The 10,284-nt window shown below is 52.9% G+C and overlaps 1 protein-coding gene and 1 long non-coding RNA gene across 3 annotated transcripts; one reads left to right on the top strand and one right to left on the bottom strand.

Moving 5' to 3' along the window:
• Window positions 1–836: 836 nt before the first annotated feature.
• On the bottom strand, window positions 837–6,316 carry LOC125332269. The gene is made up of 2 exons (XR_007206423.1): window positions 5,509–6,316; window positions 837–1,647 (listed from the first exon to the last, which is right to left on the bottom strand). It is a non-coding gene; the product is annotated as an uncharacterized LOC125332269 (long non-coding RNA).
• ODAD4 (outer dynein arm docking complex subunit 4) lies at window positions 1,218–10,272 on the top strand. Of its 2 annotated transcripts, XM_048316964.1 has the most exons (12): window positions 1,218–1,433; window positions 1,849–1,980; window positions 2,266–2,419; window positions 4,624–4,685; window positions 5,383–5,533; window positions 6,310–6,534; window positions 6,853–7,060; window positions 8,531–8,617; window positions 8,812–9,008; window positions 9,174–9,274; window positions 9,497–9,578; window positions 10,026–10,272. In XM_048316964.1, exons 1-12 carry the CDS (start codon window positions 1,323–1,325, stop codon window positions 10,130–10,132), a joined length of 1,617 nt encoding a protein of 538 aa, XP_048172921.1. In that variant the 5' UTR covers window positions 1,218–1,322; the 3' UTR covers window positions 10,133–10,272. The 2 variants fall into 2 exon arrangements, with proteins under 2 accessions (XP_048172921.1, XP_048172930.1); XM_048316973.1 differs by lacking the exon at window positions 9,497–9,578 and having other exon boundaries at window positions 1,303–1,433; window positions 10,026–10,113.
• Window positions 10,273–10,284: the final 12 nt, after the last annotated feature.

Raw genomic sequence — 10,284 nt, 5'->3', positions numbered from 1 at the left:
CCGGAGCCGGTTCACCGGTGCCACTGCGGGCGGCACCGCTGGAGCGCCATCCCTGGGAGCAACGGGCCAACGGGAGCGGGACGAGACCGCTGTGACTCTCACGGACCCTCCCGAAGCACCGGGAATGCTCGGGGAGCCGGGTGTCCTGCCTCCCCCCTGCTCCGTTTCCTCACCAGCCTCTCAAGGCGGCCGCCACGGCTCTCCTGCTTCCTAGGAATACCCATCCCACATTCACTTTTTCCCTGGTATTTCCAGCCTGTGACTAACGTGCTCATCAGAGCGCCGAGGGAGCACCCGGCGTGGTGTCTGACGAGAACAGGCGGCCTTGCCCCGTGGCCGGGGCTGCCGTGTCCCCATGGCAGCGTCACCGGGCTGGGCACAGCCCTCACACTGCTCCTGTCCACCCCGCTGGGGACGGCGTGTCCCACTCGGCGGTACCAGTGCGGGAAAATCTCCCTGGAAAACAGTTACCGAACGCTTAAGCTGCCTGAAATTCTCTGCCCGGCTCCCCGGGGACGGGGTGTGTCAGCCCGGCTTCCCACCCCAGAGCTCGGCCGTGGGTGTCTCCCCACCCTGGCGTGACCCCCACCCCGCCTCCCGCCCCCGCGGCTGCCGTCCAGAGGGGCTGGGCCAGGGCCAGGGCAGCCCCGAGCGCGATCGGGAGCCTGGCGGTGCTGATCTGCCTCGTCGTGACTTTAAATGTCATCGGTTCCGAGCGGGACAGATGCCCCCCCGCCCTTACTCTGAGTCACTTGGCAGGAACAAAGTGTTTCAAGCACAAATCTTGGCGCAGGGCCTGACCCAGCGCCAAAATAAAGTCAGGACTGAAGAGCTGATAGGAGTGACCCAGCAGCATTTATTTAGCCAGGACTAGCCCCCTCAGCGCTGAAACCGCTACCGGGGCCAGCCGCGAGCACCAAACCATTATCGACTGTAGGGAGACGGTGGCTGCCCTCGTGTTGCGCCTGCGGAACACCGGCGCGTTACCCGGCGGGGCAGAGGAACCGGCTCTGCCCGGCGTTCGGCCACCGCCGAGGCACCGCGGCTGTACTGAGCGGCCGCGCTCCTGGCAGGGCCCCGGGAACGCGGGTGCAAGAACAGAACCCCACGGGCACGGAGTCGGGTCAGCTCAGAAGCTCGGCGAGGACCCGCCGGTAGCGAGCGCCGGGCCGGAGCCGGGACCGGGCCGGAGCCAGGACCGGGACACCGGGAGCCCACGTGGGCACCGTCCGGGCGCGTCCGTCACTTCCGGGGCGGGACAGAGCACCGGAAGCGGCGGTTGCCCGGTAACCGTTGCTCGGCAACGGCGCCGCAGCGCAGCCATGGCGGAGGATGAGACCTTGCCCGTGGTCACTTTCGGGAGTCTCATGACCGAGGGAACGGCCCTGAGCCGGCGCGGCCAGCACGACAAGGCTCTGGGCTGCTTCAATGACGTGAGGGCGCCGCGGCCCGAGGGCACCGAGCTGCACGCGGCGGGAGGGGCCTCGGGGTGGGGCCGCCGCTCGGTTCAGGCGGGGGAAGAGGCGGGGGGGGACCCATGGAAAGAGGGGAAGGCACGGAGGGACGTGTCCCCAGAAGGTCTCGGCACGAGGGGGTGACCCAGACAGGGCAGTTCAGGGACAGGGCAGCGCCTGCAGCATAGAGAACCTGTGAACAACAAGAGAACACTCTTATCACTAAAAACCTTGTGGTTTTGTCCTCATCCGTCGTCAAGATCCATGTGGGAACTGTGCAGGTGGCATCAAATACCTGCAATTGTGTATTTGTGGTGTTGAGCCAGCACTGGTGACATGTCCATGTCTGGTGACATGTCCAGCGCTGGTGACATGTCCATGTCTGTGGTTCCAGGCGCTGAAACTGAGGGCAGGAGACAAGCACTGCCTTATCACCCGCTCCAAGTGTTTCCTGAAGCTTGGAGACACAGAAAACTCCTTGAAAGATGCTGAAGCCTCGCTCAAAATTGACAAAACATTCCCCGAGGTAACCAGCTGAAGCGGTAGGAGGGGGGTGGCCAAGGGCTGGCCTGGATCTGGGAGACCCTGGAGGGTCTGAGGCAGAGCTGTGAGGAAAGAGCTCACTCCAAACACTCTTGAGATTTCTATTGCTCTCGGAGCTGTCGAGGTGCTCAGGCACCTCCAGGTTTGGGGTTTAATGTATGCAAGTTGTTACAGCCCTGGGCTCTCACTTCTGCCTGGCAGGAGTTACTTGAGATCCATGAAAGTTTTCCCTCCTTTTAATAATTTCGTTTCCCAAATGTCATTTTAGGGGCTTTACCAAAAAGCAGAGACACTGTACACCATGGGTGACTTTGAGTTCGCGCTGGTGTTTTACCACCGAGGCCGGAGGCTCCGCCCAGATATACACAAATTCCAGCTGGGCATCAACAAGGCCGAGGAGGCGATTATCAACTGCCTTGGGAGTAAGAAGTGTCACTTTCTGGCCCCCATGAGCCTGGATGACGCTGTTCAGGGCCTAGCTGATGGCAAATCAGCTCTGCAAGTGACCCAAGAGCCCCACACCAGAGTCTCTCTGCTTCTGGGCTCATGTTATTTGTGGCAGGAAGCACCACAAAGAGCCAATCTTGCTCTTTTTGTCTTTTGTTCTTTACTTCTGCCCTGTACATACACAGTGTCTGATCCCTTTAGTTCTGTAGGTAAGTCCTGACACTCCATTTTCCAAAATCATCATGGAAACATTCCAGGGAATACAGACCAGAGCAGCTCATCTCATCAGCGACCTGACTGTGGCCTCCCAGTACATGAGGGGAGCTGACAAGAAAGTTGGAAATACTATTTACAAGGGCCTGGAGTGCCAGGACAAGGAGGAATGGCTTCCCACTGCCCAAGGGCAGGGTTAGGTGGGATATTGGGAAGAAATTCTTCCCTGTGAGGGTGGGGAGGCCCTGGCACAGGTTGCCCAGAGCAGCTGTGGCTGCCCCATCTCTGGAAGTTTCCAAGGCCAGGTTGGACGTGGCTTGGAGCAACCTGGTCTAATGGAAGGTGTCTTTGACCATGGGAGGTGGAATTCCAGGGGATGGAACTGGATGAGCTCTAAGGTCCCTTCCAATCTAAACCATTCAGGGATTCTATGATCCTATGATCTACCTCCAGCACTAATTACAGAATCCATTTTGAGACCTTTATCCCTGTATTCAAAGTTTGGAAGGAAATATGCCATGCTACCTCAGACTGGCCTCCTCAAATCCTGACTCTCCTCCAGTTTTCATTGCACAAGAGCAGTGAAACTGTTGACTCTTGTAACGAGCTCTGCTTTCATCATTCGTGGCTCAGATCATTGAGCAGGTCCTGTAGAGGCAGGAAAGGCCAAGGACCTCGTGGGGTTCAAAACAAACTGAAAACTTGTCCCTTTTCCCTTAGTTTTTCTCTCAGCTCTGCTAGCGGGCATGGACAGGACGTGCCCCACTGTGTGGACCAGACACACCTCACCTGGGGCTGCCACCTCTGACACGTGAGTGGAGCACCCATGCAGGGCTCATCTGGGGCTGCCAAACCTGTCCGGCGGGTTGGAACCGCTCGGGTGGATCCCGGAGCCTGTCCCTGCCCAGCTCCTGACATGCCCCACTCACACCCTACACAGATCCCCAGATAGGCCAGGGCCTCCCTCTCCCAAAATTTCAAAATTTCAGCCTTCCCCCAGTGCCAGGGATTAACATGTGCCAGTGGTACCAGAGCCTGCAGCACTTTCATATGGGATAGTTATTTAGAAAACAGGGAAGATTTCCAGATCTGGCTTGCTTTCCTCCATTCCTTCTGCTTCCTGAGCTTAGCACAATGCTCAAATATCATCACAGCTCCCAGCTGAAATCTTCCCAGCTCAGTATCCCAAGCCAAGAACTCTTAACCACCTTTGAGCCCCTGGGCTGCAGGCACAGGAATGGATTAAAAAACTAGAAAACTTACTTTAAATCAGTCAATAGCTCTGAGATGCAGGGAAGCATGGAAACACGTCAGCACGGATTTAGATGTTTGAATAGTTGGGAAATGCGCACACATTAACAGGGTCCATCCCCAAACTGCTTCCCTGACTCTGCTTTACCTGGAAGGATCAGGAACACCTGCTCCCGTAATCCGCCTGTGTTCGTGCTGCTGGCCTGGGCTATGGTTGTGCCTAAGGGAATTCTGCAGCAGCCTTGGAAGCTCTGTCCTTCCCCCAGAACAAAGAAAGAGCTGTTCCTCACTCTCCCCTCCCAGGGTGCAGACAGATGGTAGAACTGGGCATCAGTGAAAACACAACGGGTATTTTGCCCTAATCAGTGCGCAAACCTTTAAAATGCCTTTCTTTCAATTTTATGCTTCAGCTGTGATCCCCCAGAAGAACCTGCATCCTTCTCCTTCTTCAGTTTCCATGCAGGATGTACCCTGTCTGTAGGAATATTGCAACAGGAGCCCCTGTGCTGTGTGAATTAAAATCCCAAGAGGAGCTAGTGGATGAGCTGCATTCCCTGCTTCCCGAACACACCAACACCCGTATTCCATGGGAAAGAGTTAGAAAAGCTTTGGTTGAAACCAAACACTTTGGGCTTGGCACCTTGATGGGCATTTTACTCACAACACCCTGCATGGCTGCTGTGGGCCACTAACACGGACTCCTCTGTGTCTGCAGATCCATCCGCAGTGAAGCTGGAGAACACGGAGGAGCTGTGCTTCGTGAGCAGGCAGGCAGAGGTACAGCATGGGGCTCTTTCTGAAGAAGCTTCTAGAGTTGTTGTAATGCTAAAACTGCCTGAAATGGGCACCTGAGGGGTGACAGTCCCCACAGGGACATGGCTGTGGGAGCAGTGGGCCTGCTGAAGGGCCTCTTGAGGATTAAAACACACTGGCCCATCATGAGAGTGTTTCTCACCTGCTTCTAATGCAGGTCTGGCTCAAGCCACCCAGAATTTAAAGGGGAAGGCAGAAGGGCAGGAAGAGTCACCATGGAGTAACAAAACCCAGTTTGGAATTTCTTCTCCAGCCCATATCTGGGGGTGTTGCCAGTCACCCATCTGAGGCTAATGAGTAACAGCCCAGAGGTCGAGGAGGGTACAGTGAGCTCCAGTATTGACTTTGGGTTTACCTGATGTTTAAGGGTCACAGTTTTGATAATGGACACTTTTCTCTATTGCTACACTTTTGGGTGCTCCATTGCAATAGTGTCTTGTTCCTCTGAGAGGCCAGAACTAGTTCTTGCCCTTTCTATAACACCCTTGTGGTCCCCAGGGAGCACAACTGGCTGCAGAATTTCATAGCCAAAGCAGCTGGTGAGACACTGACTTTTTGCTTTAATTTAAAAAAGAAGCTGTCTTATATGGAGTGTAAACAGAATGCTGCTCATCCCAGTGTTCCCCACTGATGTCCCCCAACTCCTTTTGCTTTTTTCTAGCTGCAGAGAAAAAAAGACAACCAGCAACAGCAGAACAAACCAACTAAGGATCAAAAACGGACGAAGAAGCAGAGTCCGAAAACAGAGCGACAGCTTCTGGGAGAGCTTTATGCTGACAAGGCGTACCTGGAGAAGTTGCTCAAGGATGAAGGTGTTTCTCCTTCTCAGCAGATTCTATTTTTCTTTCATCCTTTTAAAAATGCTTCTTTATTTCTCTTCTTCTTTTATATCCCTGTGACTCTTCCTTAGTTGTACCAGAGCTCACATAGCACATGGTGCTCTCAGTGGTGGGGACACAGGCAGGTGTCAGCTCATGGGGCTGTGACTCTTCTGTGGGTTTGTTATAAATGCTGTTAAGGTCAAGATGCAGGAATTGGAGAAGTATCTTATTTTAGAAAAAGGCACACAGATGATTCTCCTTTAGTCATATTTCTAGGGAACTTTTCACTCAGAAATAGAGAAGTGCTTAAGATTTGGTCTGCTCACAGGTTTTGTGGTATTGCCAGCATTAATTATACATGTGGGCGGTCTGGTTTCCAGGCAGGTAAAAGCCCTCTCAGTTTCCATCTGCTAGCCTGATCCACAGCACTGTTCAAAGTGCCCTGTCAATACAGATGTGCCATACAGATGTTCTGTCCCAGAGAAGAGCACAGCTGGCTCTGCTTTCTGGGCCCCCTCTTGGCTCTGATCAGCAGGGAAGGGAGCAGATAGAGGGCTGGAACACCAGCTCAGCTCACTGAACCACACAGGATGGGTAACAGAGTTTTTTGTTAACTCCCCCATCACCTCAGCTCTGAGGAGCACGGGACACTTTCATTTCCAGCACTGTCTGTGTCAGAGCAGGAAAACGTTCCCAATCAATTCCCCACTGAGCTGCAGCTCAGGTCTGTTGATTCTCACCTGGGTTCTACCTTATCTTATTTCCAGACTTGATGCAGAGCAGCACAAGGCAGGGGATCAAAGTCATGGACCTGGTTTTGGATGGCATCTCCTACCTGAACCACCGCCGGGACTTCTGGCAGCAGCAGAAGCCGATGTACGCCCGGGTGTACGAGCGCAAGCTGCTGCGGCAGGGGAGGATGCAGGACAAGAAACGGAAATCATCTGACATTGGCAGATCCATCGCAAAGGATATGGAGGACATTGAGTTGTGTAGGTTCCTGGCTGGAAGCTGAGTGCCTCCCACTGCTTTGGGAGCTCTAACTATTCCCAAGCTTTGTCTGAGGGTAACCCACTTCACCAGGTCTCACTTCCTGGGTATCACAGAATTCCAAGATGGTTTGGGTTGGAAGGGACCTCGAAGTTCACCCCATTCCACCCCCCCGCCATGGGCAGGGACACTTTTCACTATCCCAGGTTGCTCCAAGCCCTGTCCAAACTGGCCTGGAACACTTCAAGGGATGGGGAATTCACAACTTCTCAATGTCTCTGTGTCACACTCCAGTGTCAAACTCTGCTCCCTGTCCCCAGGTCTGGCCAGAGGCTCCGCTGAGGAAAGCTGCAGGAAAGCTGAGCGTATGCTGAGAAAGATACAAGGGTGGACAGAGGAGGAAGTTCCCAACAAGAATGAACTGATTGGGAACCTCCACAGCTGTATTGGGAATGCACACTTGGCAATGGGGCAGATGGAGGCAGCTTTGCACAGCCATAAGATGGATCTGGATTTTGCCAGGAAGAAGTAAGTTCTGGGTAGTTCAGGTGGGTGGGGAAAGGGGAAAGTACCTCTGTGGGGGTGTTTTAGCATTAGGTTGTGTAATTATCACCTGTGAGTTTAACAGGACTACACATCCAGCTCTGCCCAAGTATTAGGGTCTGTGGTGACTTTTTATCTTCATTATTTCAAAAATAAGGAGCCTGAAGCAGATTTTTAAGGACCCACGGCACAGGGCACATTGAAACATCTGCTGAAGCAAAGCAAAAGAGCACAAGTCCCAGTCTCAGCACTTGAGCCTTGAGCAGGCACTTCCTTCTCAGGAAGATCAGGCTCACCAGTTTTCTGCTACATTTTGTCTTAAACCCCTTTTCATACAGACCATTAAGCATGGCTTGAAATAAAGGTCTCTTCCAGGTGCACTTGCCTGTCTGCACTGGACACATCCCACGGCTCTTCCAGCTGAACCACAGAGGAGCAAAATGTAGTCTTAGATTTAGCAAGAGTTTGCAAAGCATAGCAGAAAACATGGAACAGTGCCTTGAAGTGAAGTGATTTGGGATTTATTTTTGTCAGTAGTGCACTGGGCTGTCACAATGTCACTGGGTGGTTGTTTCTCATTTTCAAAAATCCTTTTGGAAATGAATGTTGGTTTAGGAGAAGGTTTCCTCTCTCCTGGTGATCGCACTCCCCGAGTGCGCCAGGTAAAGGCAGGAATTGGCAGGAGATTCCTGGGTTTGGGATCTCTCTACACGCGAAGTTGCCTTTAAGGACCGGCGGTGACGGGCGGGCCGCGCCCTCTGGCGGCTGCACCTGGAGACGCCGCTAATGACTCGCTAATGACTCGCGTTAATGACCCCGTGAAGGGGGTTTGAACTGGATCTCACCCTAACCGGACTGTGATTCCATGACTCCCATCACATTTATCTGCTCCTCGCATAGGCTTTTTCATCTCTAAGGTAAGGGTAGGCAGAGCCGCTTCTGAAGCTGAGAACGAGGATAATTAAGAAAAAAATTAAAGCCCACAGGCTTCATTATTACAGAAGGAGCTGCCTGTAGCATGGAACAAAGCTCAGTCCAAGCACAGGATCAGGGCTGGTGTCAGGAGCCTGCAGACACACTACAGATGCCTTTTTGGGTCTGTTGCTTTGAAAGACAGAAATCATCCATGAGTGTCAGGGACACAGAGGGAAACGGAGGCAAAGAAAAGTGGAAAGATTTTCCCAAGGACTGCCAGGTTTGCACAAAAATTAATAATAATCAAAGGCAAAGCTAAACCATTTCCCATGTGTCTCATGGAGTCAGCTGCCAGACCTGTAGATAAAATCAAAAATCAACCTTGATTTCATGACTTTCAGCTTGACCTGGGCCCTTTACTTCCCAATGCTTCCCTGAGGGCATGGGGGGCACCAAAGGGACCATGAGGCTGAAGAAACCCAGAGTGGGTGAGGAACAGGACAATGTCAGTGCCACAATCCCTTTGTGTCCCCACCGCAGCGCTCTGACGGACGCCGTGTCCCGGGCCCTGGACAACATCGGCCACGTGTACGCCCGAATCGGCAGGTTCCAGCAGGCCATCAACACGTATGTACAGCCCAGCAGGAAGGACATCGGGGGTTGGAGTGACCCAGGTCACGGCTCTTCAGCCGTGTGTTCTCACTGCAGCTCGATCTGGGGAAATTTTCACACCTGAACCCTTTGCTATCAAAGCAGTGATTGAGTCGTAACTGTACCCAGTGAGGGTTGGTAAAGATATGTCTGTCTTAATCTTCTTGAAGCTGGGAGGAGAAGATTCCACTGGCCCAATCCAGCATGGAGAAGGCCTGGCTGTTCCATGAAATTGGACGGTGCTACCTTGAGCTGGATAAAGCTGAAGAAGCCCAAGATTACGGCCAGAAGTCCCTGCAGTCAGCAGATGAAGACGGAGATGTGGAGTGGCAGCTCCATGCCACTGTGCTGGTGGCACAGGCACAAGGTAAAGATGTGGGCACAGGTTTTGCTCTCAGGGTGTAGAAGCTGGTCTGAAAACATCTCTGGGATTTAACAGCCAAAGCAACTGCTCAGTTCAAGACTGGCTTGATTAATTCTTGCTGTTCTCCTGATCCTGGGCTAAACCAGCGGATATCCTTGTCTGTTCCAGTGAAATTGAAAGATTACCGTTCTGCAATCATGAATTTTGAAAGGGCTCTGGAGAAGGCGAAGCTTGTGCCCAGTGAAGCTGCTCAAAATGGCATCATTGCGGTAAGGGGGCTGCTGCGGGGAGGAGGAGCCCTGGGCAGCATCTGTGAGGAGCTGTTATCCCAGCTGGATACTCCAGCCAGTAATGCCATAGAAATGCAGTAGAAATGCAGTTTTACAGTAGGAAAGGACTTCATAACGATAGCAGAGAGCAAAAGAAAACAGGGAAATATTGGGTATGTAGCTGCATTTCTGGGGCTTTCATAAGAACCACATCCCTTTCAGGCCTTGGATAATGTGAGCAAAAGCTTCATTGCGGAGCTGAAAAAAAGCCACAAAGAAGCGATGACGGTTCCCTCACAGCAAGGTACTTGTCGTTCACACCTCTGCGCCCAGAAATGGAAAAAAAAAAACCACTTTCCTGTTCAGCACCTTAGAATTCCCACAGCACCCATTTCCTTGCAAGTATTGAATTAAAATCTTGGTGGAAGTCCAGCATTGCTCCAGCTGCGCTCCCAGATCCGGCCGTGCCCAGCTTAGAACGGGAGATGGCGGCGTTCCCTGAGGGTCCCCTGCAGCCCGACACTCCAGCCCTGCCCCGCCCCTCCTGGGGTTCGGTGGGGAGATCCTGGCAGGGCTCTGTGCCCGCAGCCCCCGGGGCTGGTCTCCTCAGGCCGTGCAGCCCAGCACCTGCCGTCCCAGAACGTAGAGGGGAGTGAGAGATTCCTGGTGAGGGCAAGGGAGTCCGGGGATCTTTCTCGTGCCCAACTGCTGAGTGCTAGAACGTGGCTTAAGTTTCCTTTTTCCTTCCCAGATCGTTCCATCAGCAGTGAAAACGTAACAATTACCATTGAGAATGTGGAAGAGAAGGAAAAAGAGGAACAACTCACGGAGAGCCAAGATGAAAAGCCAAAGGATTAAAAGCCAAAAGAGGAAGCCAGAAACGAAATAGAAGCAGATTGAAACATTAAAGAGGGGGAAACGGACAAGGAAATAAAGGAGAGCAGTGGGGGAAAGTAGAGCCGACGGGGGAAGATTAAATAAATATTGAATAAGAGCCATACCTAGCACTG

The sequence above is a fragment of the Corvus hawaiiensis genome, chromosome 1 (assembly GCF_020740725.1).
Source record: "Corvus hawaiiensis isolate bCorHaw1 chromosome 1, bCorHaw1.pri.cur, whole genome shotgun sequence".
Taxonomy (NCBI): domain Eukaryota; kingdom Metazoa; phylum Chordata; class Aves; order Passeriformes; family Corvidae; genus Corvus; species Corvus hawaiiensis.
Note: the sequence above shows the minus strand (reverse complement) of the source record. Positions and strands in the feature narration are given on the sequence as shown.

Excerpts from the sequence above, each read along its gene's own strand:
- ODAD4 (XM_048316964.1), top strand. The coding sequence starts at position 1,323 with ATGGCGGAGGATGAGACCTTGCCCGTGGTCACTTTCGGGAGTCTCATG. Across the intron at positions 8,618-8,811 it reads TTCCAGCAGGCCATCAACAC|CTGGGAGGAGAAGATTCCAC; the intron begins GTATGTACAGCC and ends ATCTTCTTGAAG. Across the intron at positions 9,275-9,496 it reads CTCAAAATGGCATCATTGCG|GCCTTGGATAATGTGAGCAA; the intron begins GTAAGGGGGCTG and ends CATCCCTTTCAG.